Source organism: Myodes glareolus, chromosome 4, assembly GCF_982192425.1.
Source record: "Myodes glareolus chromosome 4, mMyoGla1.1, whole genome shotgun sequence".
Taxonomy (NCBI): domain Eukaryota; kingdom Metazoa; phylum Chordata; class Mammalia; order Rodentia; family Cricetidae; genus Myodes; species Myodes glareolus.
This window is the reverse complement of record NC_142029.1, coordinates 14567239-14595054: the sequence shown is the minus strand read 5'-3', so window position 1 is coordinate 14595054 and position 27816 is coordinate 14567239. Positions and strand designations below refer to the sequence as shown.

The 27816-nt window shown below is 55.9% G+C and overlaps 2 protein-coding genes across 6 annotated transcripts in view; one reads left to right on the top strand and one right to left on the bottom strand.

Moving 5' to 3' along the window:
* Window positions 1–2008: 2008 nt before the first annotated feature.
* On the top strand, window positions 2009–27816 carry Plxnb1 (plexin B1). Of its 5 annotated transcripts, none has more exons than XM_048424134.3 (38): window positions 2009–2033; window positions 6753–6805; window positions 7554–8666; window positions 9308–9490; window positions 9866–9994; window positions 10120–10220; window positions 10885–11017; window positions 11272–11428; window positions 11711–11819; window positions 11898–12006; window positions 12392–13066; window positions 13247–13369; window positions 13561–13683; window positions 14024–14117; window positions 14204–14376; window positions 14505–14656; window positions 15879–15984; window positions 16158–16294; window positions 16542–16718; window positions 16890–17025; window positions 17193–17435; window positions 17991–18167; window positions 18244–18392; window positions 19057–19157; window positions 19243–19460; window positions 19573–19751; window positions 19882–19948; window positions 20118–20264; window positions 20870–21038; window positions 21290–21393; window positions 21469–21553; window positions 21735–21907; window positions 22036–22196; window positions 22283–22430; window positions 23535–23599; window positions 23726–23801; window positions 24724–24798; window positions 25936–27816. In XM_048424134.3, the coding sequence occupies exons 3-38, from the start codon at window positions 7560–7562 to the stop codon at window positions 26038–26040; spliced, it is 6366 nt and encodes a 2121-aa protein (XP_048280091.3). In that variant the 5' UTR covers window positions 2009–2033; window positions 6753–6805; window positions 7554–7559; the 3' UTR covers window positions 26041–27816. The 5 variants fall into 5 exon arrangements, with proteins under 5 accessions (XP_048280091.3, XP_048280090.3, XP_085544998.2 ...); XM_048424133.3 differs by lacking the exon at window positions 2009–2033 and adding an exon at window positions 2252–2341; XM_085688872.2 differs by lacking the exon at window positions 2009–2033 and adding an exon at window positions 2952–3122.
* Window positions 27152–27816, bottom strand: part of Fbxw12 (F-box and WD repeat domain containing 12) — a 40990-nt gene continuing 40325 nt past the window's right edge. The window contains 1 exon segment of the mRNA XM_085688605.2: window positions 27152–27557. Within this exon segment, the coding sequence (XP_085544731.2) occupies window positions 27152–27557 (406 nt within the window).

Below are 27816 nucleotides of genomic sequence, written 5' to 3'. Positions count from 1 at the left end.
GACTCAGTTTTGTCATTGACTTCAGAAATCTGGGATGTGCAGTTCTGCCTGAAGTGAGAGAACTCACCCTTTAGTCCTTTTCTTGCCCCATCTTAGTCCTAGCTCAGGGCTGTGTTATGTTAGATGAGGTTAGCCCTGAGGTCTAAATTCTCACTTTGAGTATCCTGACTTACCCTCTGCTTGCTGGGCCTTCCTGCCTAGGGGTTCAGGTGAACAGAACCTAGCCTGGTGCATAGCTTTTTGCCATGGGGTAGGAAGGAGAGGAACTTTCTGGTTTTGATGTTGAAGTGTGCTCAGAAGAAAAGAAGGAAGAGATGGAGGACATCATTACAGATCCATGGTTTGTCTGCATCCTTGATGCCCTGGTGCAAAGTACTCCCCATGTAGCCTGGGCCCTCAAAAGGCATGGGCCTAGTTCAGACCCATACTGGTAGCAGCATGGAGCTGAGAACTCTGACCTCTTTTCAGAGGAACAGTGACCCTTGACTTCCTCAGTTAAATGGTGTGGGTGGCCTTGTGTAAACAGAATTTGTGAAGTGTTGTTCTGTGCCTGAGTATTAGAGGTGTAGAACCATAGTGGGGAATCAATTTAATACCACTCCCCAGAGTGCGCCTGCACCCCAGAGGGTACCCTCACCCCCGAGGTCACCACAGCTGTACACTTCAGGTGGGAGCTGCTTTGTGCCTGTGGAGCCAGAAGTGTTCCCACCAGGAGCCCTCTACTCTTGGATGCTGTGCTCACCTTAAACAGCAAGCATGGCCCAAATGATTCCTCAAGTTCTTTGAACCTCTGAGAACCTAGTCTCTTGGTCATTTGGACACTTCGTTCTCGGTATACAGTGGTTCCCAAGGGTGAAACAACCCCAGCACCTAAGGGTGTTCATATTCCTGAAGGGCCAGGAAGTGTTGTATCTGTACGGATGAGGCCAGGCTCCCCTCTGGAATAAAGTTAGCTCCAAGGAGAATGCACTTGAGTAAGTGGGTTTAAGAGTGGACTCACCACACACGGAAGGGGCTCTCCTCTAAGTTGCAGAAGTGGAAGGGAAGCAAGGGAGTCAGGGCAGACCGTCCTAGCTGAGGTGGGGACAGATCTGGGAGAGCTGAGGACATAAGGCTAAAGGGTGGGGAAAGGGGCTTGGAGTGCTGGGCTGGCGGTCTGAACGTCAGGCCTGGGGTGAGGGAACCTGGAAGGGTTGTCACGATGTGGGACGACGTCCTAAGTGACTGAAATCAGGTGCTGAAGGTGGGGGTGGAGGAAAAGAGGAGTGGGTGATTTGGGACCTCAGGGGAAGGCTGTTTTAGACAGCACGAAGAGGAGAGGACCCTATCTTACAGCTTCAGTAGCTGCGATGAAACACCACGACCAAAAGCAAGCTGGGGAGGAAAGGGTTATTTGGCTTCTGTTCATCATTTATGAAGTCTGAACAGGAACCCAAACAGGGCAGGATCCAGGAGTGATGCAGAAGCCAAGGAGGGGTGCTCCTTAGAATGCAGTACCACCTGCCGGGGTGGCTCCACCCACAAGGGGCTGGGCCCTCCCCCATCAATCACTAATTAAGAAAATGCCCTACAGCGGGATCTTATGGAGGGATTTTTCTCTATTGAGGTTCCGTCCTTTCAGATAACTCAAGCTTGGTCAAGTTGACATCAAACAAGCCAGCACAGCCCCCACCCCACCCCTGAGACGGGGCGGAAGGGTGTGGTGGAAGAGGAGCCTGGCATCAGCTCTGAGTGCCATGACCTATGTGGAAGGCTTCCTTGCTGAGGAGCCCTCTAACCTTAGAGGCTTCTATATATGGCAAATTTTGCCTTTCTGGATGTGCCGATGCCCTTGAGCTAAAGTCCTCCAAAAGCCCTCAGGATGGGTCAGGTCCCGGCCCCACAGATTGCCTTCGGCAAGCCTGGGTGTGAAAGACCCTGCATAAGACACAGTGCGTCGTGCCTCGGGAGAACTTCTGCCCAGGAAGACCCAGGTGTTTTCCAAGGAGGGAGTCCAGACTTGCTCAAAGCTTCTGAGTTCTGGATAGCTTGAGGTACGGGCGTTGGAGGAAAGGAAGGAACTGAGACCCCACTTGGGCACCTCGCAGCCAGTGTGCTCCGTTTTCACAGCCCTGCCTATGGGTGGTATCACCCCCACTTGTGGGTGAGCGAATAGGTTGGGGGAGAGGTGTCAGGTTACAAGGCTTAGTGATGGCGCAAACTCGGGTCCAAAGCCCGGGCTCTCCTCAAACAGCCAGGGGTGGGGGCCGGAAGGAGAGGTTGGGTGTTGCGGAGTCCTGGGAGAAGGAAAGGTGGGCAGGGCCAGGTGAGAAGAGGAGAAAGCTGGCGCCTAGGAGTTCAGGTGAAGAAAGTTGGGGGAAGATGGCTACAAGGGCCAGGAACTAGAAGGGAAAGAGGGCGCTCGGGGTGCAGGGCGAGGCGCGTAGGGGGTAGTGAAGATGGTGGTTTGGAAACAGGCCGGGCAGGTGAGGGGCACGAGTCCCATCGAACTCTGGCAGGGCAAGTGCTGTATCACTACAACCAGGAGTAAGGCAAGCAACCATGGCTGCGGCCTCCAGCGTTCGGGCAGTGGGGCTAGCGGCTGGTCCCGAGGCGCGCGCAGGTGAGGCCCCCGCTGGGCGGGGCGGACCGCCCACGCTCCGGGCTAGGCTCCTCACCCTTCACGTCCGCGTAGCCATGGCTACCGCCGGGTTGCAACAACCCCCACTTAATGAGAGGGGCTGATCACCCCCCCCATCCCGGCTCTTCACAAACTCCGATCCCGCGGGACCGGAATGAAGGGTCCCGGGGGGCTGGGACCGCGCACCCCGCTCTCCGGGCTGCTTCCGGCCTGACCCGGGCGGCGCGCGGGGGGAGGGCGGCCCGACGGGAGGGGGGGGTGGAAGGAGCGGAGCCCGGGCCGGCCGACGCGGCTTTGTCTCCTTTGTTCCCAGCGGTGGCAGCGCCGCGGCGGGAGGGGCGGGCAGCGGGCGCAGTTTTCCGCCCCTCGGTCTCCGGGTAACAGCTGCGGCTCCGCCAGACCCACCTCCGAGGGGAGGGAAGGTCGCCGCGCGCAGATCCCGAGCGAGCCCGGAGCTACCCGCGGACGCCTCGCCGCGCGCATCCCGCAGGCAGGTCGGGCGGTGAGTTGCGGGGCTTGGGCTGGGAAGGCGGGGCCAGGCCGAAAGCCGCGCGCACCCAGGTGCAACGACCCGAGGCCTCGGTCCCGCTGGACACGGGCAGCCCGAGTGGAGTGGTGGGCGGCTTCGGTCCAGAGAGTTGAGACCACACTCGTGCGCGCGAAGGCAAACTCTGGCGGCACCGCCTGTAACGCGATTGGGAGATAGAGGAGGTGGAGCTGCTCCTCCGCGCCCCCTCCTCGCTGCCGCCACCGCCGCAGTCGGGACCGGCCGGCCCCTTCCCCGCCCTCCAAGGGCCACTGGTGGGGTCTTTGTCCCGTGGCGCGGTGGAGGGCGGAGGGCTGAGGATGAACCGAAGCGGGCAAGTGGAGGCTTCCCCATAGGGTAACAGACCCTTCAGACTGAGGCCGACAAAGGAGGGGGGACCACGAGTCTTCTAATTCTGGGACTCGGTCTTGGTACCGACATACCCAGCGGGTGCTTGATGAGACCCTTAATTCATCGCGGTTGTCTGGTCAACGATGGCATCCCTCTACCCCACTCAACATCCAGAAAGCAGGTGTGCAATGCTCACCACTTCACTGTCAATGAGTAACACTCGCCTTTAAGTGAAAACTGGGACGGGGGCTCAGGGAGGGAAGGCCGGTTTCCCACTCCAACTCCTAGACAAGGTACAATACATGTACAGGTGTGGATGGGCTGAATTTGAGCCCTCTTAGAGCAGCTGCAGGAGTGGGGGTCAGGTGGCGCTTGAAGTCTTGGGCCCCGCTGAAGGTTTCAGGGAGTGTGGGCTCTGAAGAGGCCTGTGGGGCAGGCCTGGGCACAGGCAGAGTTAGACTTTGGCTATGAGCCTGGACAGAGTCTGAGATGTGGGGAGTTGGGAGGAGATACTGGCAGTGCAAGTTAGGGGCGTGAGGCTTGGCTCCAAATAAGCGTTTTCAGCCTGCTCTAGTCTGATCATTAATAAAACTGGGCCAATCCCTCGTGTTTTGAGAGGCCAAGAGGCTTGGAAAGCAGTGTGTAAGCTCCATATTACCCCTACCCTTCCTTGGCGGTGAAATGGGGGCTCGTTCCCCATGTAGGGAACACCTGCTTTGTGTTGGGCTTGCCAGTTGCTAGGGTCTCCTAATTAAAAGTGGGAACTCTATGCCTTGTCCAGAGAGGGAGGCTGCAGCGGGAGAAAATGGTCTTGCGGCCCACTGGGCTCTACCACATTTACTGATCGGAGTGGTCCAGCTTCTTCTCCCACCAATGGAAATCTGAGGCTCAGAGCCCAAGGAAGTTGAGGCTGGTGACTAGGTGTGTCCATTTCATCTACCACACAGGGTCACCTCCTTAGCCTGGGAAGCCTAGGAAGGCTCTCCAGGGAGGTGATGGCTGGGTGTGGGAGGTAATGGGAGAGAGAGGGAGTGGGCATTCCAGGCCTGGGGAACAGCCCTTGTGATGGCGGGGAGGAGTAGAACAAGCCTGCAGTTTAAGCAGGAACGAAGAGCATTTGTGGGGGTGGTTGTGGACGAGAGGGGCCTGGCCTTCATCTCTCCAGACCCAGGGTACCCCAAAAGCTTGAGGGGTGTGTACGCTCCATTTTTGTTTAAAGAAAATCCAGTGAGCCCTTCCTAGATCGGAGGGACTAGGGGTCTCTCTGTGGTGAGTAGCCGAAGAGAAGTGAAATCTGTCCGCCGCGTGCAGGAGAGAAATGTCACTACCCTTTGTCCTGCCCTTGCCCATGGTATGTAGGCCTATTGACGTAGTTCCTTCGAGTGGGTCAACCTCTGACCTGTGTGCTGAGCTCTTTGGAGCCCTCGCGTTTCTCTCGGTGTCCCCCCCAATGCAATTGTAGTTTCAGTTTGGGGAGTGGTTTTGTTACTGCCCCTTAAGGGCTGAGAAACTTTGGCATGCGGTAGGCTCTGAGCAAATATTTACGAGCTAATGGAACAGCAAATGCTGGTCTCACTATGGGACCCTGTGCCCAGGGCACATCTGTGGGCCAAGGTGGTGGAAGGGAAGGTTGGGCAGTAGCAGTGCAAGAGGTGGCTTCTGCCTTTCCAGGGGAGGAAATGTGTTCTCTCTATCCCTTGGAAACAAGGTGGGGGGCTCTTTAGTAGCTTGGCCTTGCCACAGTCTTGGGCTTCTGGCTGGGTTCAAGACTTTCCCTGCTGCCTTCTTCCCTCACACCCCCTTGGGTGGCAAACAGAGGCAGCCTTGTTCCCGCTCCCATAGAGCTGCCCTGTTCTCTGCACACTAAAAATGGAAACCCCCAAGCTATTTTGGGAGCAGTGCCCAGCCAGACTGTGGCCATGGCCCCCTGCTCCCACTGGGCTGTGACCACAGCGTCCCTGCTCCCACCAGGCTGCTGGACCTTCCTCTTAGCCTTGTGCCCAGCCCTGCTTATGATAGGGTAACCTCAGGAGCGTCCTGCTGAGGCCTCTGATAGTATGGGCCAATCCAAGCGCAAGAAAGGGAACTTTGGGAACATTCTGCATAGACAGCCTGGCAGCTAGGTGGTGGGAGGGGCTGGGCATTGTGGCCTGGGCACAGGCAAGGAGGAAAAAGTGTTCCTCAGTGTAGAATAGTTTGCCCCATAACCTAACCAAACTTTGTGTTCCTGCTTGAGGACCAGTGGATTTGGGAAAAGGTAGTGTTGCCATAACTACTTAGGTCTAGGATTTAGGAGCCTTAGCTGGGGCCTGCAAGGTGGGAAAGCGGGCACTCAGAGTCTGGGGAGTTGGTCCTAGGGTTGGATTTGGGCTGCAGGGCACAGCCAGGCATGATGACTCCCTCAGAATACCCCGCCTACCATTCCTACTGCACTCTGGGTTCTGACTCTACAACCTGCAGGAGAGAACATTCCAGGAGATGGCCTGCCTTCCACAGCTTTCTAGGACTTAGTGCTGGAACCAGGGAAGTGTGCGTGAGTCTGTATGTGCGGGTATCTGATGTGGGTGATGTGTCTGTCTCTGGTGGGTGAGTATGATGTGTCGATGCAGTGTCTGTAGAGGGCAGAGCTTTGTATGACTGATTTCATGTGGTGTCTGAACATAGATACGTGTGCCCTGTGTGGCGTGTTTATGTTTGTGTGTATGTTGTGTGTGTCTATATGTTTGTGTGTATGTATCTTCTGTGTGCCTAGGTCATATCTGCATGTATCATTTATGTGTATGTCTGTATGTGCACGTGCTCCTGTGTTTGTGTGGAGATGTGTGCATTCAGGGTAGGTGGTATGCATACATCTTAGTATATGTGAGTGGTACCTGCTGGTGTGTTGGCACCTGTTTGGGTTAGGGTGACCCCTGGTTGGTGTGAGTGCCGTGACAGAACAGAGTTAAAGCAAAGGGTGGGATGGGAAGAATGCCGAGAAGGGACCGCAGTGCTAGGGGCCTGAGTGGGCCCAGATGGCCATGGGGCTTCTTTCTAGTTGACCTTTCCCAGGCCCCTCGGGTGCCTGGCTCTGCTGCCCTCCCCCTCCCCGTGTGGGCTCTGAGGAGGCGTCCTCTGTGGAATGTGTTTGGTGGCTGAGGGCCAGGCTGGGCTGGGCTTCACCGGCAGACTGGGGAGTGCAGAGGGGAGTCTCGGGCTCCAGCATGCCTGCAGCCCAGCCCCCAGTTTTATACTCCGCTTTCCCCCACTGGCTAGGTGACTCCTGCTCAGGTCATGCTGTTGTCGCCTGATCCATCCAGCCCTGCCAGGTGAGCCAGACTTGACCCTAATGGGGAACAGTGTGCTTGTCGCAGGGCTCCCCAAGGTGGGGGGCCCTGTCCTTCAGCCCTCACCCATCTAACATAGCCTATTGGTTATCACCTGTTTCCTGCAAGGCTCTGCGTCCAAATTCTTTTCTTCATCTGTTTATTTTGTTGTTGTATTGAGACAAGGTCTCTATGTGCCTGTCCTGGAGCTCGCTATATAGACCAGGCCGGTCTCAAAGTGACAGAGATCCACCTTTCTCTGCCACCTGAGTGGTATCAAAGGCGTGTGTTGTCACACGCATCCTGCATCGAGTTCTGGCATCGTTAGGACGTGCTGGTGGTCCATACGACCTCATCACCCCGCCTCCTCCTGTCTAAGAACCTAGTGCCCATACAGAGGGGGCCCTCTCCATCCTCAGAAATGTCTTCACTTGAGTCAGAGAGCAGGGTCTAGAAGGGACAAGGAGACCAAGTGGGGAGCTAGGGTGGAGTATGGGTAGGTGCAGGTCCCCTGAGAGCGTAGTGTCTACAGAGAAGGGGCAGTGTTGAGATTCCCAAGGGCAGTGTCTTCTGTCTCTGCCTCGGTAGGTGTGTAGTCCTGGGATCACCCCGGGCATCTAAGCCTAGTGGATACTGGGAATATCTACGTAGCCAGGTTAGGAAGAGCATCTTGGCAGTGCCTGTCCCTCGTCAGTGACTTCTGAGTACCCTCCTGGCCATGTGAGCCTCACCCAGCCTTTCTCTCCACCAGGTGACCATGCCTGTCCTCGGCCCAGTTCTTCTCCAGATGCTCTGGGCCGGGTGTGTCTTCACCCTACAATCCCCTCTACCAGCTGCTTTTACTGCCAATGGCACACATCTACAGCACTTGGCAAGGGACCCCACCTCAGGTACCCTTTATGTAGGGGCCACCAACTTCCTGTTCCAGTTGAGCCCAGGGTTGCAGCTGGAAGCCGTGGTGTCCACAGGCCCTGTGAATGACAGCCGAGATTGTCTGCCACCTGTGATACCTGACGAATGTCCCCAAGCCCAGCCTACTAACAACCCAAACCAGCTGCTCCTGGTCAGCCCAGAGGCTCTGGTGGTGTGTGGGAGTGTTCACCAGGGCATCTGTGAACTAAGGAGCCTGGGACAGATCGGGCAACTGCTGCTGAGGCCAGAGAGGCCTGGGGACACCCAGTATGTGGCTGCAAATGACCCTGCAGTTAGCACAGTGGGACTAGTTGCCCAGGGATTGGCGGGGGAGCCGCTCCTGTTTGTGGGGCGGGGGTACACCAGCAGGGGCGTGGGCGGTGGCATTCCTCCCATTACAACCCGGGCCCTGCGACCTCCGGACCCCCAAGCTGCCTTCTCTTATGAAGAGACAGCCAAGCTGGCAGTGGGCCGCCTCTCTGAGTACAGCCACCACTTTGTGAGTGCCTTTGTACGTGGGGCCAGTGCCTACTTCCTGTTCCTGCGGCGAGACCTGAAGGCCCCTTCTAGAGCTTTCCGTGCCTATGTGTCCCGAGTGTGCCTTCAGGACCAGCATTACTACTCCTATGTGGAACTGCCCCTGGCCTGCCAGGGTGGGCGCTATGGTGTGATCCAGGCTGCAGCTGTTGCCACATCCAAGGAGGTGGCCCGTGGGGATGTGCTCTTTGCTGCCTTCTCCTCCGTGGCTCCTCCCACTGTGGACTGGCCCCTGTCGGCATCTACTGGGGCATCTGGAACCTCTGTGCTCTGTGCCTTCCCCCTGGATGAGGTAGACCAGCTTGCTAACTATACTCGAGATGCCTGTTACACCCGGGAAGGCCGCGCTGAGAATGGGACCAAGGTGGCTGACATTGCGTATGATGTCCTTTCTGACTGTGCACAGCTGCCAGTGGTGAGTCCAGGTGTTTGCCACCACGCACCTGCCCAGGAAGGCTTAGGGGAGCAGGGAGTGAGTGGGTGGAGTGACTCTCGTCCAGGTGCTAGGTCTTTCCTTTTAAGCCTGAGCAAGAAGACCGCATTTATTGCAGTGGCTGAGTCAGGATGCTAAAGAAGGGACCTCAGAAGTTGGCTTATGAGAGTGTTTGGCTGAAGGGTAAGGATAGAGTGTTGGGATGAGCCGTCTAGTTTTAGGTTCTGGAGCCATAGGACAGGTCAAGACTCGTGTGGCTGTAGCCTAGGAAGGATAGAGATGGAAAAACGCTACTCACTGAGCCAGTGAGGTGCAGAGGGCCCAGGCCAGTGTGCTGGGAACGAGGAGCCAGACTGCGAGAGCTTTAGGGCATGGCTCAGGAGATGGTATTGAGTGCAGCAACTGGGGGCAGTAGCTCCCAAGAAAGAGATGACAGAAGACGGGCCACAGCTGGGGTAGGGGGTGAAAAGGAGAAGGAACCACTGGAAACCGCACCGAGGTAAAGCTTAGGATGTAAGAGTGTGCTGCCCGGGTGGAACTGCTGGGGAGGCTCAGGCTTAGGAGAAGATTGTCCTCAGAGGTTATCCAGGTGGGGTCTTAGTGATGCTTTTTGCTACCTGCAGGATACGCCAGATGCTTTTCCTTGTGGCTCAGACCACACGCCCAGCCCCATGGTCAGCTGTGTCCCTTTGGAAGCCACCCCGATTCTGGAGCTGCCAGGGGTTCAACTAACAGCTGTGGCGGTCACCATAGAGGATGGACACACCATCGCTTTCCTGGGTGACAGTCAAGGACAGTTGCATAGGGTACATCCTTAGAACGTATCAAGACTGAACTGTGTGCCATGTGACATACTACATGCCTCCCTTCCCTGCCCCAGCTCGGTTTATACTGCTCCTCCCAGGGTTAGGTGATATTTACCCATGATTCTTCCCACATACATACACCCTACTCAAGGCTGGTTGTAATAACTTCTCTTGCCTAGAACATAGACTAAGCTGTTCTCAAACTCATAGAAATCTGCCTGTCTCTGCCTCCAGAGTGCTGGGTTTCAAGACTGCCCCACTACACTCGCCCAAAGAGAAAACCCTAATTCATAAATTGATTTAGTTCTAAGCGGAGGAAGGTCTTGAGTCTGTGGCTTTCGGCTTGGTGCCAGAACTTGTGGTCTTTCATCGTAGGTCTACTTAGGCCCTGGAGGAAGTGTTGCCCCGTACTCTACCCAGAGCATCCAGCTGGGGTCTGCCGTGAGCAGAGACCTTACCTTTGATGGTACCTTCGAGCATCTGTATGTAGCGACCCAGACTACTGTAAGTCCTAGACACAGGCTAGGGCATGACTGCTGGGAGGGGTCTCTGGGCAGGTACAGGGACCTGTATGTGGGTGAGCCACTGGCTTTTGGATTGCCAGCCTCAGGTCCTCTTTGCTGTCACAGCTTGTGAAGGTTCCTGTGGCCCCTTGTGCTCAGCGCCTGGACTGTGACTCTTGCCTTGCCCACAGGGACCCTTATTGTGGATGGTGTGTGCTCCTGGGCAGGTTAGTGCTCCACCAACTGCTGATCTGGGCTTGTGCCTCTGGAACTGCTTCCTACAAGATTTTCCACCCTTGTCCATCAAATCTCAACCTCTGACTTCTGTATAGCCCGCCACTGCCCTTTAGCCCTGCCACTGCCCTTTATCTCCCCCACTCCCCTCATGCCACAGCAGACTCAAGAGCTTGGTATCAACCCCATGAGAGAGCTGTGACCAGGGCCTCAGGCCTAAAGATGCATTTGCTTTGTGAATTTTTGGTGGCTGCTTGAGGGTCACAGTTACATGAAGCATGATTAATAAAAACTTAGAGACAGAAATTGGGGTTCAACCTGAAGGTCAGAAAAGCAAAACAGTCAGCCACTGGCTCTTACCTCAACCTCAGTCTGAAAATGGTGATCCCGCCTCCAGAAAACCTCAGGATGAGACTGAGCCTGAGAGCTGTCTCCTTCCATTTTATAATCCTCTCTAGTTCTGGGATTAAGGGCGTGCACCACTACCGGCTGGTTTCTGTGGCAAGCTAGTGAGGCTACTGTGATTAAAGGTGTATGCCATTGCTGCCTGGTCTGTAAGGCTGGCCAGTGTGGCTGTTTCACTTTTCTGATCCTCAGATAAGCTTTATTGATTAAACTACAAATGAAACACCGCTACGGTTACATGTTGGTTCTTAGATGCAGTCGCCGGTCGGAGTGCACAAGGGGTCAGGGCCCCGAACAGTGGGTGTGGAGTTTCCAGTCGGAGCTGGGCTGTCTTCAGGTGGTGGCTGTGAGCCCTGCCAATATCAGTCGCGAGGAGAAGAGGGAGGTAAATGACTGGAGTAGGCCAGGCCCCAATGGGAAGAACTCTGGGATGGATGGAGACCTTGGATTTTTGTCATTGCATGAAATACCACAGGGCCTTGCCAGGCACTTCTCTTGGTCCTTGGATTTCTCTCTGTAATAGTCAAGGTCAGAGTGTTTGTGAGGCCTCAAGGGCTATGGGGTGCTAGTGCCAGCCTGTACTTGGTGCCCTGGTATACCACCCAATGCGTCCAGATATGCCCTTGGCTTTCTTGGTAGGTTTTCCTGTCGGTGCCAGGCCTGCCATCTCTTTGGCCAGGGGAATCGTATTTCTGCTACTTTGGAGACCATCAAAGCCCTGCTCTACTGACTGGTTCTGGTGTGATGTGCCCCTCCCCAGACCCTAGCGAGGCTCCGATGCTGCAGAGAGGAGCCGGTGGGTGAGAGAAGGGGCCAGCCCCGGACCTGGGAGCCATACCCTGCTTTAATTTTGCTTTAACGGGTTTTATTGGGATGTAAAGTGAATCCAGACATAGCCCTGGTTGTGCTCTGAGTCCTCTTACTTGATTCTGTACCCCATAGTGTCTGTCCATGCTATGTCCTATGGACTTTGTTCTCCGACCCTAGTTCCTGTCTCCATTTGGGGTATTAGCCTCATTCCGTTTGGATCCCCTCCCCTCCCCACTCTTCATTTCCGCCTTTCTCCCCCATGTTGCAGACCATGTCTCCGTGAATGTGGAGCTCAGGTTTGGTGCCGTGGTGATTGCCAACACTTCCGTCTCATTCTATGACTGTATGGCAGTTACTGAGTTTTTCCCGTCTGCGCCGTGAGTTCCTTACCTTGTCTGTCCCCAGCGCTGGGCTCCCATATTTCGACCTCCATTCCATGACTATGCTATGTGCAGGTGCCGGGCCTGTGTGAGCAGCCATTGGGGGTGTAACTGGTGTGTGTGGCAGCACCTGTGCACACACAAGGCCTCATGTGACGCCGGGCCTATGGTGGCAAGCCAGCAGGTGAGTGGGACTCGAGGATGAGGCCTGTTGGGGGTAGGGTGAGGTTCTCTGATGGCCTGGGGTCTGTGTGCCTGCCAGCCTCCAGGGAAGTTCTGTCCTGAGCACCTGCTCTGTGTGACAGACACCCTGGAGCATGGCTGCTTGTCCATCCCATCTGTTTTGGGAGAGGACATTTAAGCTGAGAGGCAAGAGGTGTGACCTTGGCTCCCCACCTCAGCACAGACCCCCTGGAGCCTGCCCTCTGTGTTTCTGCTTTAGAGAATTAATGGGATGTTTTTGTTTCTCTTTTCCTTGGTCTTCTTCCCTCTTAACATCCCCTTGCCTGCCTGCTCCTGCACCTGCCTGCTGAGTGGCCCTTCCTGGCTTTCTTGGCCTTCCCTCTCAGAGCCCACTTCTGTCCCTAGTTCCTCCTGCAAGGGATGTACTCACCCCTTTCCCACCCACAGTCCCCAAAGCCATGGTCACCCCTACTCCTACCACCTTCCCAGCGGAGCCTAGGGCTCCTTCTATAACTCCAGATGTCCTACCTGGGGCCAGGCCTTCCCGGCTTAGCCTCTGGGGCCCATGGGTGGGTCCTGGCCCCATACTTTCCCCTACGTCCACAGAGACACCTCTGCATGAGAAGCCCCTCCTTCCTGACCTCCCTACCACACCTGGAACCATTGTCCCTGCCCCTACTGACTTGGGACCAGTGACCACACCTGAGGACCTCTCGGCCTCCTACCCATTCCCCTCAGATGCAGCCACCGTGTCCCCTGCAGAGCCTGGCCCTGAGGCCCTGCCTTCCTCGGTGGCTCTGGACCAGCCCCCTGGCACTGCTCCAGCCACCACTTTCCCAGGGGCCACTGGCTCCATGAAGCCTGTTCTGGATTGGCTCATGAAAGAAGGAGGCGAGCTGCCCGAGGCGGATGAGTGGACGGGTGGTGACACGCCCGCCTTCTCCACTTCCACACTCCTCTCAGGTGATGGAGACTCAGCAGAGCGCGAGGGCTCTCCTGCCCCCCTCATCCTCCTGTCCAGCCTCGACTACCAGTACGACACCCCCGGGCTCTGGGAGCTGGTGAGGTCCAGCCCAGGAAGGAGGCCTCGGGAGGGGATGGGAAGATGGAGCCGGTGGTTCACCCTGTGATTCTGCTTTGGGAGGGTGGGGACAGAGGACTGCCCTCTGGAGTCAAGCAAGGTAGAGGACCGAGGTGGGCAGGGTGGGAGCCACAGACTGCCTCACTGTCGGTGCCCGCAGGGAGAGATGAGTCAAAGGGTGAGCTCCTGCCCCTGTGTGGAGAATGTTCAAGGCTCCTTGCTGATACCAGTCCATGTGGAGCGAGAAGTCCAGCTTCGCGGCAGGAACCTGTGGCTCTTCCAGGTGTGCTTGCTGTCCAGCTGACCTCTTTCCCCTCAGACTGCTTGACTACTGACCAGCTCTGCCCAGGAGGAGAGCATCGCCAGGCCCAGCTCTCTTTCCCATCTTGGGCTGTACCAGAGCCTGCACTGTGGCCTGCCTGCAGGGTCTAGCTTCTAAAGCGGCCTGAACAACAACATGTTCTCTACCCCCAGGATGGCCCGCGGAACAGCGAGTGTGTGATGGAGCTGGAGGGCCTTGAGGTGGCGGTTGAGGCCCAGGTCGAGTGTGAACCACCTCCAGGTGCCTGGTGTCACATCAAGTGCCAGCAGCACCAGGTGCGGACCGCAGGAGCTTGGGTGGGCATAGACTGGCTGTTAACCTCAGCTGGCTACATTGTGCTTGTCACAGCCTAAGCTTTGACACTGCGAAACAAATGGCTACCCCAGCTGTGCCATGTGCCTCATGGGGTCCCCATTTCCCAGCCTGACCTCTAAGTTGATGTCTCAGGGGTTCTATCTTCTGATTCCATTGCTGATCCTGTCCATTTACTCTGGGATCCCAGAATTCCAATACTGACCTCCAACCCTGCTCCGATAACTAGTCATTTTGGTCCTTTCCTAAGCCACACCCTCTGTAGGCCTGATCCAAACCATAACTTCACTCCCGTTTCTCCAGTTCAGCTATAAGGCTCTGCAGCCGGAACTCCAGGTGGGGCTGTTCCTGCGCTGGGCAGGTGGCCTACGTGTGGACAGTGCTGACGGGCTGTATGGTGAGCTGCTCAGGGACCACAGGGCAGGCGGGGTGGTATCAGCTCTGCTAGGCCTCACCATCACACGTCACTCCTGCTGTCTCTAGTGGTACTCTATGACTGCTCCGTGGGACATGGCGACTGCAGCCGCTGCCAAACTGCCATGCCCCAGTATGGCTGTGTGTGGTGTGAAGGGGAGCATCCACGTTGTGTGGCTCGGGAAGCCTGCCATGAGGCTGAGACTGTGGCCACTCAGTGCCCGGCGCCTCTCATTCACTCGGTATGTTGGAATGCTGGCGGTATGTTGGAATGCTGGCGTGTCTCCTCCCTTACTGCTGCCCTTGGAGGGAGGTCTGTCATGCATCGCCTCAGACCACAGAGGCCGACAGTGTCCTTGTCCCGGAATAGGTGGAGCCACTGACTGGACCTATAGATGGAGGCACCCGTGTCACCATCAGGGGCTCCAACCTGGGCCAGCAGGTGCAGGATGTGCTGGACATGGTCAGAGTGGCTGGAGTGCCCTGTGCTGTTGATGCTGGGGAATACGAGGTCTCCAGCAGGTGAGCCGATTGGGCCCAACATGAGAGGACGCTGTGGCTAGATGGCTTCCTGTCCAGGGCCTCCTTCCTCTGTTCGTCTGCTTCCCTTTCTCCCGTCTTTGATTATGGTGTTGGTGTCTTAGCGCTGGGCTACCACGGAGGCCTGGAACTCTGGCTTCCTGTGCATACCTGGTTCAGGTCCCTAGCCTGAGCTGCTTGGGGATTCTGGTCTTTTGGGCAGAGTCGCTGCCTGGAGCTTGCTGATGGCTCTGCTGAGATGTACTTCTTGCTTTCTCAGTAGCCTTGGATATCCTGTCGCGGGTTCCTCAGCAGCCTTCTCCCCGGCCCTTCTTCTCTAAGACCTACCCTGGCAAGGCTCTTGGGAGGGGCTCCTGTGGGACATCTCCAGGGTGCCACAGGCGAATATGGAACGTTGTCCAGGAGACACCCATGAGCAGCAGGGCCCAAACCTGGCAGGATATTAGGGTGACCTCTTCACTGCACCCTCAGAAGAGCTGTTGCAAAGCCCCACAGTTTATTTTAAACGAGGGGTCACTGTGCATGCGTGCACTTTGCCTCCAGATGTTTGGTAAATAAAAACCCCAGAGCTTCTAGACTATTAATAATTCTAGAAGCATCAGGCTTGGGTGATTTATGAAGTGTAAGATAGAGTATGGCTGGAGCCTCCCTGGCTAGTTCACACCACTTGACCGTGACAGTGTTAGCCACTGTAGGCCTAGCATTCTGGAAGTTAATGTGCCTCAGGCTTCTGTTTTCTGGCCAAGAACCAGTGTTTTTCGACTGCTCACATCTGCCCCCAGTCCCGAACGAGGCTTTCAGGGACCTTTTGTTCAAGGTCAGGTCAGGTTTCCATTACATTGCAAGTGGTTGCTGACCATGCGGTGATGGTGGGGCGCTTGGGGTGGCTGATGAGCCCCCTTACTCACTCAGCGGCCCCACCACAATCGGCTCCCTGAGCTCCTTTGTCACGTCAGAGAGGGAGGCTCCTCCTTGTTGGGGTTTGTACCTGCGTGATTAAACCAGGAGTGTGCCTTCTCTGATGCCAGGGCTTGCGAGTGTGCTGTAGGGAGTTCTCGCCAAAGCCAGAGGGGATGCTGGCCTATCTTACGGGGGATGGGCACAGCACATCACCTGGGCAGTGGCAGGGAGAGGATCTGCCCGGTCTCTCTGAGGGACATCTGTCTAGCCTGCTATGCCCTTGCCTGTCTTGTGCCTTCTTCAGTCTTGTGTGCATCACTGGGACCAGCAGGGAGGAAGTGACAGGCGCTGTGGCAGTGGAGGTGGCTGGAAGAGGACACAGTGTCTCAGAGTTCAACTTTGCCTACCAGGTGCCTGACTGCTCAGCCAACCCCCAGCTGCCAACGGGCCTCTCCCTCTGTGGGTGTCCTAGCCCGTTTGGTTTTGCCTTCATAGAGCGCCCCACCCTGAGGCTGCCTTGTTGGTCTGAGGCGCCCCGGCCTCTGTTTTGGCCTGACTTTGCCTGTCATCCCCACCCCCCCAGGATCCAAAAGTACACTCCATCTTCCCAGGCCACGGCCCGAGAGCCGGAGGCACCCGCCTCACCCTTCATGGTTCTAAGCTCCTGACTGGTCGGCTAGAGGACATCCGTGTGGTGATTGGTGACCAGCCTTGCCACTTGTAAGGGTTGTTTTCCTGTTATACAAAATCCATGGTGCCCAGGGAGGAGTTGGGGTGGTGGGGAAAGCCGGTGTGGAATGGGTCAAGGCTGCCTGACAAGAAAGTTCTGGCTAGCGGTGCCAACGCCAGGGCTGTGGGAGAAGTATGTCAGGGCTACTTGGAATCTGTGGTTGCTAAGAAAGTAAAGTGAGCCAAGATTTGAGCAGGTCGCCGACTCCTGGGTCTGGCCTGTCTTCTACCCTCCCAGGCTCCGGGACCAGCAGTCTGAGCAGCTATACTGTGAGACCAGCCCGTACCCTGTGCCTGCTGCACTGTCAGTGGCTGTCTGGTTTGGTACCACTGAGCGGACACTGCAACACGGCCAGTTCAAGTACACATCGGACCCTAACATCACCTCTGTGGGCCCCACCAAGAGCTTCTTCAGGTGTGGGGCCAAAAGCATGTGTGGAAAGTCTTTCAGTTCTCATGGTGGGAGAGGTGGGATTCTGGGAATGGGGGCTGTGAATTTGGGTTTGGGAGTAAGCTGGCTAGGACTGGGCTACGCTTTAGGTCCTGGTTTGTGTAAGTCATGAACGGCTCCTTGGCTGTGTTTCAGTGGAGGACGTGAGATATGGGTCCGTGGCCAGAATCTGGATGTGGTGCAGATGCCAAGAATCCGCGTAACTGTGGTCCCAAGAATGCTACAGCCTGACCAGGGGCTTGGACAGAGGCATCATGGGGTTTCTGAGAAAGTATGTTCTTCTAGAGCCCCCAGCACATGGCATGCCCACAAGCCTCCCCTGCTCCCACCAGGCTGGCCATCTCTCCCCTCATCTGTGGGCAGCCATGGAGAAGCTAGTCCCAGAGGAGATGCTTCCCACCTCTGCACAGCTGCACCTGCTCTCATCTTCCCCTACAGTTTGAGGAGCCGTGTCTCGTGAACTCTTCCCATCTTATCATGTGCCGCACACCCGCTCTCCCGGGCCCGCCAGAGGACCCCTGGGTCCAGGTGGAGTTTATCCTGGACAACGTGGTCTTCGACTTTGCCGCACTGAGCCCCACACCCTTCTCCTATGAGGCTGACCCCACATTACGTTCTCTCAACCCCGAGGACACAACCGCACCATTCCGACACAAGCCAGGGAGTGTGTTCTCTGTGGAGGTAATGTGCCTCTCTCGGCTCGTTTGTAGGAGAATAGTATGTGTGTGCTAGACAGGTCAGAGTTGAAAGAACAGGCCCAGAAGGGGGCCGGTACAGGACAGGTGCCAGTCTAGGTCATGGCAGAGACTCGTTTGGTAGCCTGGGTCCCTGTACTCCACGAAGGTATCTGTGTTCTATTCAGTAGTTGGGTACACATTAGGTAACTGGCTGATCATTATTTGGCAACTGGGCTTACACGGATGACCCTAGATGCTTGTTATGACACACATGGTACATACGTAGTGTGTGGGCATTTGGACAGGTCAGAGCCAGATGATCCATCATCCCCTAGCCGAGGGTAACTCAACAGTTCACTGCCCAGGGTGTGGGGAATCATTGTAGTTTCAGCTGAGGAGGTAGGAAGCACAGGTGGTTAAGGTGGCAATCCAAAGGCCATCTCTGACCATGGGCTCTGCCTGCAGGGAGCGATGGTCTCCTGGCCGACCTGTCCTTTCGGGAAGATGGGCTCCAGGTGGCAAGTGTTCTGAGTAACAGATCAGTGACCCTATGTTCCAGGGGGAGAATCTGGACCTCGCTATGTCTAAGGAGGAGGTGGTGGCCATGATAGGAGATGGCCCCTGTGTGGTGAAGACACTGACCCGGCACCACCTGTACTGTGAGCCCCCTGTGGAGCAGCCCCTGCCACAGCAGCATGCCTCCCAGGAGACACCAGACGCTTTGCCTGAGTTCACGGTCAGTGGGCAGAGCCTGGGTACAGCTGGCCCTCGTGGCGTCTGGGGTGCTGGCTCACACATCGCTTCCCACACAGGTACAGATGGGGAACCTGCGCTTCTCCCTGGGTCGTGTGCAGTATGATGGCGAGAGCCCTGTGGCTTTTCCCGTGGCGGCCCAAGTGGGTTTGGGAGTGGGCACGTCTCTCCTGGCTCTGGGTGTCATCATCATCGTTCTCATCTACAGGTGGGTGTCGCCAGTTATGACGGGCAGGGCAACGTGGCGGGCAGAGGTTGTTCTGCTTTTTCAAGAAAAGGGTTCTCTTTGTAGCCCTGGTTGTCCTGGAACTCGTTCGGTAGACCAGCCTGGCCTTGAACTCATAGAGATCCATTCTGCCTACAGAATGCTGCGATTAAAGGCATGCGCCACCACTGCCCGGGTTTTATTTTTATCCGATGGGCATTGGTGTCTGTGTGAAGGTGTCAGATCTCCTAGAACGATGAGTTACAGACAGTTGTGAGCTGCCATGTGGGTCCTGTACTCTCAACCATCTCTCCAGTGCCCCTCTGCAGATATTTTACATGAACGATCAGACCTCTAGGAATGGTTGCAACAAGCCTGGTGGTCTCCCACAATACTCACGTTTTTCCCGTGGGCATAAGAATAGCCATGAGCAATATATAAACCATTGATTATAGCCGAGTTCTAACAAACTGAGTTTATAAAATCAACTTGTGGGCCTATATGGCGTAGCTGGAGTTTGCTGGGGACAGGGGTGAGGGATAAATGGGACAGGATGAATTGTTTTGGATCAGGTTTGACTGGGGTTGGCCTGGAGTAAAAATAAGCAGGTCTGAGCCAAGTCAAGCCCAACAAGGACTGGCCTTTCCCTTCTGCCCTTGCTGAGTAGAAGAAAGAGCAAGCAGGCCCTGAGGGACTATAAGAAAGTGCAGATCCAGCTGGAGAATCTGGAGAGCAGTGTGCGGGACCGCTGTAAGAAGGAGTTTACAGGTGAGACTGAGTGGGAGTAGCCGCAGGGCTCTGCCCGAGGCTGCTCTGGTCACAAGGGATGCATTGACATTTTTCTGCTCAACAGACCTCATGACTGAGATGACTGATCTCACCAGCGACCTCCTTGGCAGCGGCATCCCTTTCCTTGACTACAAGGTGTATGCAGAGAGGGTCTTCTTCCCAGGGCACCGGGAGTCACCCTTGCACAGGGATCTCGGCGTCCCTGACAGCAGGCGGCCCACTGTGGAACAGGGCCTGGGGCAGCTCTCCAACCTGCTTAACAGCAAGCTCTTCCTCACCAAGGTGCACTCCCCGCCCGGCTTCCCCATCCCTCCTTGCTCCTAACTGGATGGCCCTAGTCTCTTCCGCCTGTTCTGAAAGCGCACCCCTCGCTCTCCTCCCTCCCTGACCTCAGTTCATCCACACGCTGGAGAGCCAGCGTACCTTCTCTGCTCGGGACCGTGCCTATGTTGCATCTCTGCTCACTGTTGCGCTTCACGGGAAGCTCGAATACTTCACTGACATCCTCCGTACTCTGCTTAGTGACCTGGTGGCCCAATATGTGGCCAAGAACCCCAAGCTGATGCTGCGCAGGTATGTGGCTGTCAGGGTGTAGTACAGCCGGAGCACGGGAGGTAGAGCCAGGGTCTTGAGTTTGGTGATCTGTGGAACAGAGCCCTGTAGCCCCCTGCTGACCCTGGCCTTCCCTTTGCTGCTGTCTCAGGACAGAGACTGTGGTGGAGAAGCTGCTCACCAACTGGATGTCCATCTGCCTCTACACCTTTGTGCGGGTGAGAGCGGGGCCCACAGGTCTTCACTGGGGGGGTCGGGCCCTTTAGGACACTGAGTCCCCAGCAGCCCATGTAGCTTGCCTACTACTGCCAGAGACAAGACCTTACCCAACATGCCCCGTGTACTTTCGCCTCCTGCCAGAGGCCCTGACCGCCCACACTTCCACAGGACTCTGTGGGCGAGCCTCTGTACATGCTCTTCCGAGGGATTAAGCATCAAGTGGACAAGGGTCCCGTGGACAGTGTGACTGGCAAAGCCAAGTACACCCTGAATGACAACCGCCTGCTCAGAGAGGATGTGGAGTACCGTCCCCTGGTGAGGGTGTGCTCTGGGCAGGTGTCCGTATGTCTGGTCTACACCATCAGTTTCCACTGGCTTCTGGCGTCTGTACCTGGATGTAGATCCTCTCTGACCTCTGGCTGCCTGCTGGAGGGGCTGTTTATTCATTTATTGTAGTGGGAACGCATGGCCTCACATACATTAGCAAGCGTTCTTCCAGCACTGAGCCACAACCCTAGCGTGGAAGGATTGAGGTGGGAGTCTCAGAGGGTCCTGACTTACGATCCGTGTTGGGTCGGAGTAGCTTTCTTGCCGTCTCACTAGGGATGCAATCTTGTCCCATAAGTCAGCCACTTGGCAGGCAGGCCTGCCTGGAGCTTCCCTGTCACCCACTCCCGGCTAGTCTGCTGAACAGCTAACACATCAGGGGGAGACTATTTGAGACATGGAGGGTTATGTGCTCATTTGGGGATTCTCCCATTCTCCCTGTGAGCATTTGCATCAAGCAGGGAGGCAGACGGGGGAGGAGGTAAGGACTGCATGGTGCTGGGCTGGCCTCAGAGCCTGCAGTCTTGTCCCTGCCCTTGACCGTCATCCTGCCTGTGGAACCAGTCCTGAAATCACTCGCATTTCTTGTGTAGACTTTAAATGCTCTTCTGGCTGTGGGGCCTGGGGCAGGAGAAGCCCAGGGTATACCCGTGAAAGTCCTGGACTGTGACACCATCTCTCAGGCCAAGGAGAAGATGCTTGACCAGCTGTATAAGGGACTGCCCCTTGCCCAGCGACCAGACTCTCGCACCTTGGATGTTGGTGAGGGCGGGAGCAAGGTGGCGTGAGGACCCTGAGATAGCCCAAGATTGGTGCTGTGAGGGCAGGTGGGATGTTGGAAGTTGCTACAAAACCTGGCTCTGGAACATTACCAGATGACCTTTCACCTGGAGAGGGTTCTGGTCTAGCTCTTTGGAGAGGATGGAGGGGCCTTGTCTCCTAGGATGGGATGGGCTGCGTGGCAGAAAGAGGATGCTGAAAGCCCTGAGCCAGGTCCTCTCTTGTCCTTGCAGAATGGCGGTCCGGAGTGGCCGGGCACCTCGTCCTTTCTGATGAGGATGTCACTTCCGAGATCCAGGGTCTGTGGAGGCGTCTGAATACCCTGCAGCATTACAAGGTGGGAGGGGTGGGAGCTGGAGGCTGGATAGGGTGGGCACAGACTGGTGGGAGGGTCACCAGCTGTGCTTAGCAGGTCCCAGACGGAGCAACGGTGGCCCTCGTCCCCTGCCTTACAAAGCATGTTCTTAGGGAAAACCAAGATTATGTCCCTGGAGAACGTGAGTACCCACCTCCTCCTCTTTGTGGGCACTAGTTTTGTCCAGTCCTGGGTGGCAGGGAAAGCCCTTCAGACGGAGGGAGGGCCTGTGTCTCTTTTTCTCAGAGGAGCCCCAGCCAGGTGCTTCCCAAAAAGGTGGCAGCACCGTGTAGGGGGCACCCAACTCTTCCATCTTGGCACAGGGACCCCAATGCTGGAGGATGTAGATGAGGGGGGCATCCGCCCCTGGCACCTGGTAAAGCCAAGTGAGGAGCCAGAGCCTCCCAGGCCGCGGAGGGGCAGTCTTCGGGGCGGGGAGCGTGAGCGAGCCAAGGCTATTCCTGAGATCTACCTGACACGCCTGCTGTCCATGAAGGTAGGACTGGGCTATTAGGAAGAACAGTGACCCAGAGGATGTAGGGGCGGGTGGTGTGGAGCCTGTACAAGGGAGTGGCTGCTGGTCTCCTTCCTACCTGGGCTCTGAGCTGCCTTGTCTTCCCGCAGGGTACACTGCAGAAGTTTGTGGATGACCTGTTCCAGGTGATTCTCAGCACCAGCCGCCCTGTGCCACTGGCTGTGAAGTACTTCTTCGATTTGCTGGATGAACAGGCTCAGCAGCACGGCATCTCTGACCAGGATACCATCCACATCTGGAAGACCAACAGGTGTGGGAGGAGCAGGGCTCAGAACAGACATGAGGGCCTCCTGGCTCCCCAGCATAGTTACCGGCCCCCTTCTCCCCGACTTGCAGCCTGCCGTTGAGGTTCTGGATCAACATCATCAAAAACCCGCAGTTCGTGTTTGATGTGCAGACATCTGATAACATGGACGCGGTGCTCCTCGTCATTGCACAGACCTTCATGGATGCCTGCACCCTGGCCGACCACAAACTGGGCAGGGTGAGCAGGCTGGGCTTACCCAGGTGGCCCAAGTGGGTGTGGACAGTGTCGGGTGCACAGAGCTTCAGGCTCTTGACATAGTTGGAAAGGTGATGATGGTTGGGGGGCAGCCGTTAACCTAAGGCATTCTCACACCAGGCCTCATCCCAGTCTCTTCAAAAGGTGGCCATAGTCATATCTCAGGGGATAAGAGGAGGGAGGGGGTGTGGCACCTGTGTCAGCTCAGACTTGAGATGGAGGTAGGTGTAGCCCCATAGTTGGGGTGGAGTGTGGTGACAGACTGATGTTTAGTCCTGTGTAGCAGTACTTGGTCAGGGCTCACCATTAGGGCAGGCAGTAGCCACAGGAAACAGTGTGATTCGGCAGCGACTCCTGGCAGGTACCTGTAGGTGGCCTAGCCTGTGGTCCGGCAGCAGAGGCCAGCTCAAGCCAGCAAAGGTACAGGTGTGGATTAGCGATGTGGGTGTTGAAGGGTGAGGCAAGACTCCCAGGCCCCAGACGATGGTGAGCTCAGGTTTGGGGGTGAGCCCGAGGAGTTGCAGGGGGTCACCAGTGGTCCCTGGTGGAGTCATGGATTCCCCAGTCCTAGATCAATCCCCCAGATGCCTAGCAGATTTGGTTTCTTGGGGCGTTGGAGGTCTTTTGTCAGTGGTGTGAAAGGAAGAGTCTGGGGAAGAACCAGCAGCTTGCTGGGGAGAGGCTGTGGGCAGAACACCAGACAACGTCCTAGGAGTCACAGCTCAAGAGTCTTCTGACATGGGGTCCCCGGGCCAGGGCCGTGGTGTAATGGCGCCTTCTGACAAGTCTGATGACCTGGTTCAATCCCTGGAACCCATGTGGTATAAAAAGAGAACCAGCCCCTGCTCGTTGTCCTCTGACCTCCACACATGCATACAAAAAAATAAAATATAAAATAAAAATAAAAAAACAAAAACAAGGAAGTAGGCTAGGGTGACCAATGATCCTGGTTTCTTGGTTGCTGGGAGGGTCCTGGGATGTGGGTCGTTTAGTTATAAAACTGGTGCTGGCCAGACCCCAGGTGCTGATCACGCTATTGAACTTTGACCCTTCCTTCCTCTCTGCTGCCCTCCTGCTGGTGTCTAGGATTCTCCCATCAACAAGCTTCTGTATGCCCGAGATATTCCCCGCTACAAACAGATGGTGGAAAGGTACCGGGGAAGGAGTGGGTCTGGGGAGGCGGGGGTGTGTGCAGCTGAGGCCCTGGGTGAGCCCTGGTGGCACCAAGGAAATGGACTTGGTTTATTTAGCACGTGTTGTCCCTGGCTTTCTGGCAGATACTATACAGACATCAAACAGACCGTCCCGGCCAGTGACCAAGAGATGAACTCGGTCCTAGCCGAGCTGTCCCGGGTAAGGTCTCCCTTCATACGTCTCAACTATAGAAAAGCCCTTGTGACCTCTATACCTCTGTGATCTGGCTGGGAGAGGACACACACTCTGTCGCCATATGAACAGTGTGTTCCGGTGTTACTGCAAAAGGCCAGACCTAGCATCTCAGAGTGAGCAGGGGTCTCGTTTTGATAGCTGTCACCTAATCTGATCTAAGCAGGTGCTTGTATAGTTGTAGCCCTTGCTAGGATCTGTGGAGTAGGTGGTGTTCAGCTCTGAGCCTTTTGAGTCACCTACCCGTCCTGCCCACTGCTCTGCTACCATGTGGCACCTGTAGCACCCACATGAGAACATTAGGAGCGAGGGACAGTGTTCCTTAAGTGGTTACAAGGACACCCACACTACCAATGACAGCTGGGCTTTTGGGATACAGCTGTGTCAAGCCCTTCATGGGGGTGTGCTTCTGCCCTGGATCCCCTAAGATCTCCATGAGTTACTGAGGCTGAATCAGCATTACTGTCAAGAGAAAGAGGCTGAGTATCTGATGTCCCCATGGAGGACTTTGGACTGGTCTCAGGACACATTTGAGTAAGATCAGAGCAAAATGACACAGAGTTCCCAGCCAGTCCCATGGCCCTGAAGTCACGTGGGCTGAATGGGAGAACTATCTAGCTCTAGCCTCGCCTGGGAGAGGCAGGTGGGTTCCAGAGCAAACTCCAGCCCCTGCCAAAACTACTCCTGGGGTTTCACCCTACCATGGAGGTCTTTGGCCTTGGCCTGAGCTGTAATCTCGGGTCCTGCCCTATATAGAGGCTTCCCACCACAGGGCCCATTCTTTTTCAGGTCCCCTTCTCTGCTCTCATCCTTCTCTAGGGTCCTGGGTCTCCCCCCCCCCTTCACTTCCTTCTCATTTCTCTCCCCTTTTGTTTGCCCTCTTCCCCAGAACTACTCCGGTGACCTTGGGGCACGCGTGGCTCTGCACGAACTCTACAAGTATATCAACAAATACTATGACCAGGTGAGCACACCCGGGCCCCGACTGCAAGGCAGACTTTGCTATCAGTCTGCTCCTAGGGAAACTGAGGGGGGCTCCATCGACTGGTTCAGTGATGATGGCCCCGCTCTCCCTGTCCCCACAGTTCCCCATCCTGGTCCTGCAGTATGGCTTCCAGGCATGGTAGTAGTGGTTGGGGCTACCTAGAGAGTTTGCAAAGGTCTGGAGATGGTGTGTGGGATGTGCTAGAAGACCACTTAGTTGCCATCCCTTGAAGATTCTAGGGTTGGCTTTGTCCCAGATATTACCACTTCTGTGGGTACAGACTGGGCTGGACTTCTGGAACCAAAGAATGAATGAATGAGGTACAGCAAAGTCATGGAGGGTTTTTTCTAGGCCCTCTCTTGAACAGGCCTCTTGTTCTAAGTACCTGTTAGTTATCCTATGAGTTTCTAGTAGAATCACCACATTCATGTGGTATCAGTGATAAGCCTGACATTGTGAGAGTCCAGGAGCTTGTGTCATGGCCCACAGCCTAGTGGTCTGGCCACAGCCAGGTAAACCAGCTTCCTTCAGTGCAGTGGGGGCCCCAGCAGAGGTGATGCAGTCTCACACTGTGGGAGCGAGAGGGAGGCAGCCCTGTTTGTGGTTCTTTGGTTGTTCTTTTGCCTATCTGTCTCCCATACCATATCCTCCTGGTCTTGGCACATAGACTCATGATATGCCGTTAGCTGGCAGGCAGGGCAGTGGGGATGGCTGCAGCAGACCCTCGGGAAGGCCAGTGCGTGTGTAAGGCTGGATCCTGCACGAAATGAGCTGGGCAGGGAAAGAATGTTAAGTAATGAGTAAAGTATGTCAGTCTCCAACTGCCTGGTCTTTAGCATCTCTGTGTGGTGACGCTGGACTCTATTCTCAACACTGGAGAGGCCGGAAGTTTGTTTAAGGCCACACTGAGACCTCCTCCTCAAAAACAAAAAACCCTAGAAAAACAGCCATGGTGACTTAGTTCTGTTTTCTCCCTGACAATAAGTGAGGTGATTAACTGGGTTTCTCTGTACTTACCCCTGACTGTGTTACAGCCCTTAGGCCCTCCGAAGTCCACCTGCAGTCATCGTGGGCTTCAGAGACGTCTCCCCTGATTCTGTTGCTTCTGTCTTCCAGATCATCACCGCCCTGGAGGAGGACGGCACTGCCCAGAAGATGCAGCTGGGCTACCGGCTCCAGCAGATCGCTGCTGCTGTGGAAAACAAGGTCACGGATCTATAGGGGCCAGGGAGCCCTGGCCTGCTGTATCTTAGCACCTCCTCGGCAGCCCTGGAATCTCAAGGGGGAGCCACCTTCGTAGATGCCTGTAGTGACTGACAAGCAGAGTTTAATGAAAGGTGACTCCCCGTCTCCTGCTGGCTTCAGCCCCATTGGGCCCACCTTGTAAGCCTGGGACCTAGTGGCTCAGTGGGCAGTGCCAGGCCTGCCCCAAGCCTGTTGACTATGTGACATCCTGCCTGGGTGACGCCAGCCTACAGGGAGCTGGGGACTTAGGGTTTCCAGAGAATGTCTGGTAGGGCCTCCTGGCCCCTGGGGACACTGTACTGTTCTGCACTGGCCTGTGTCCCATCAGGAATCACAGCAGAAGGAAGAGAGCCCTCCCACTTCCTGTCCTCTTCATCCATCCTCCTTGACCTCAGTTGAGCTTCCTCTGTCTCTGTTTCCTGTTGCCAACTGCAAGGCCTGAAAGGAAAAAGGAAAAAAAAATGCCTTTCCAGGCTGCTGCTGCCTCAACAGCCGTGGTGCCTCAGGCCCACCCTCTCTTCTGGGAGGCTGGTGGGGAGGGAGAGCAGTGGCCCACCCATGGTGCAGCTCATTGTGGAAGAATGACACCTGGTGTGGAGTCTGACCGGGGACTCACCGACCCTTCTGCTGACTGGCAGCTGTTGGGGACATGGGCACAGTCACATTCTAAAGGATCTCCTGACCCCTATGAAAGGCCTTAACACTGTCGAAGCGTGATAGGACTCAGGGAGAGCTGGGGCCTGATGGGGAGAGCAGGTTCTCCGTTGTCAAGGGCTCCACCTTGTCTGCAGGTTGTGCTCATGTCTCCACTCATGGTCCATGATTTTGAAAGGAATTGAGAAGTGTGGCGTCTTTAAAGGTGACTGCAGGCACCGTGGGTATCAAGGGTCCTTGTCCATGGCCCTGTGTCTGGACCCGATTTCCAGATTGTGGTCCATGTCGAGGTACCTTAAGGCAGGGACTCAAAGCCAACCACCTGCCTGTGTGGCGGCCCACTTGCATGGCGTTTTCCTGTTTGAAGTTGCCGGTGACAAGACTGAGGTGTCTGTAGCTGCCTGGATCAGCAGAACTGGAGGTGAAAAGTGCCCTAGGCCTCACTAGGTGAGGGCTTTAGTGTCCTCAGCTCCCCCTTGGACAGCCACCTTTGGGGTCTTCCCTGAAGGTTTGAAGAGATGGGCTGATACAATTCCAAGAGGAGGCCTTCTTTGTCATCTCCAAAGTCCTTGTCCTCAAGAGAGCAGGAGCCATGTTGGTTTTCATTCCGGCGGTAACCACTGCTGCTATTTCTGTCAGCTCTAACATCCCGTCTTGCCCCTGCCGGCCCGACGTGGGAGCCACAGTCACAGATGGGGTCATCAGTCGGGTCCTCATTTGGGAGCATGCGAACCTCAGTACTAATAATAGCTGTCTTAGTCCAGATCCTATCCTCACTGAGAATGTCTGCCTCTCCCAGGGCTAACCATGGGCTGACAGGGAATGAGGTCTTGGCTAGACTTCAGACAGGCACAGGGAGGGCGGCAGCTTGAATCAACATGGGGAGAGAGCTGCACCTCTGCTCCAGGCTTGCTTCTGCGGTCTTTGGAAGTCCTTTGGGAGGCGGGGGTTCCTGGGGAGGAAGGCCGAGTACCGGCATGCTTGGGCGCGCACTCACGGGAAGGGCGAGTCCTGAAGATGCTCTGAATCACTCATGTCTCAGCCTCACAGAACACTGTGATAAAAGATGTCGTGAAAATAAAACCTTACCACATACGA

What these genes read in the sequence shown, in the direction of transcription:
- Plxnb1 (XM_048424134.3), top strand. Translation starts at nt 7,560, where the DNA reads ATGCCTGTCCTCGGCCCAGTTCTTCTCCAGATGCTCTGGGCCGGGTGT. An exon ending in GTCAAGGACAGTTGCATAGG is followed by an intron (nt 9,491 to 9,865) that starts GTACATCCTTAG and finishes CTTTCATCGTAG; the next exon opens with GTCTACTTAGGCCCTGGAGG. An exon ending in ATGTAGCGACCCAGACTACT is followed by an intron (nt 9,995 to 10,119) that starts GTAAGTCCTAGA and finishes TTGCTGTCACAG; the next exon opens with CTTGTGAAGGTTCCTGTGGC.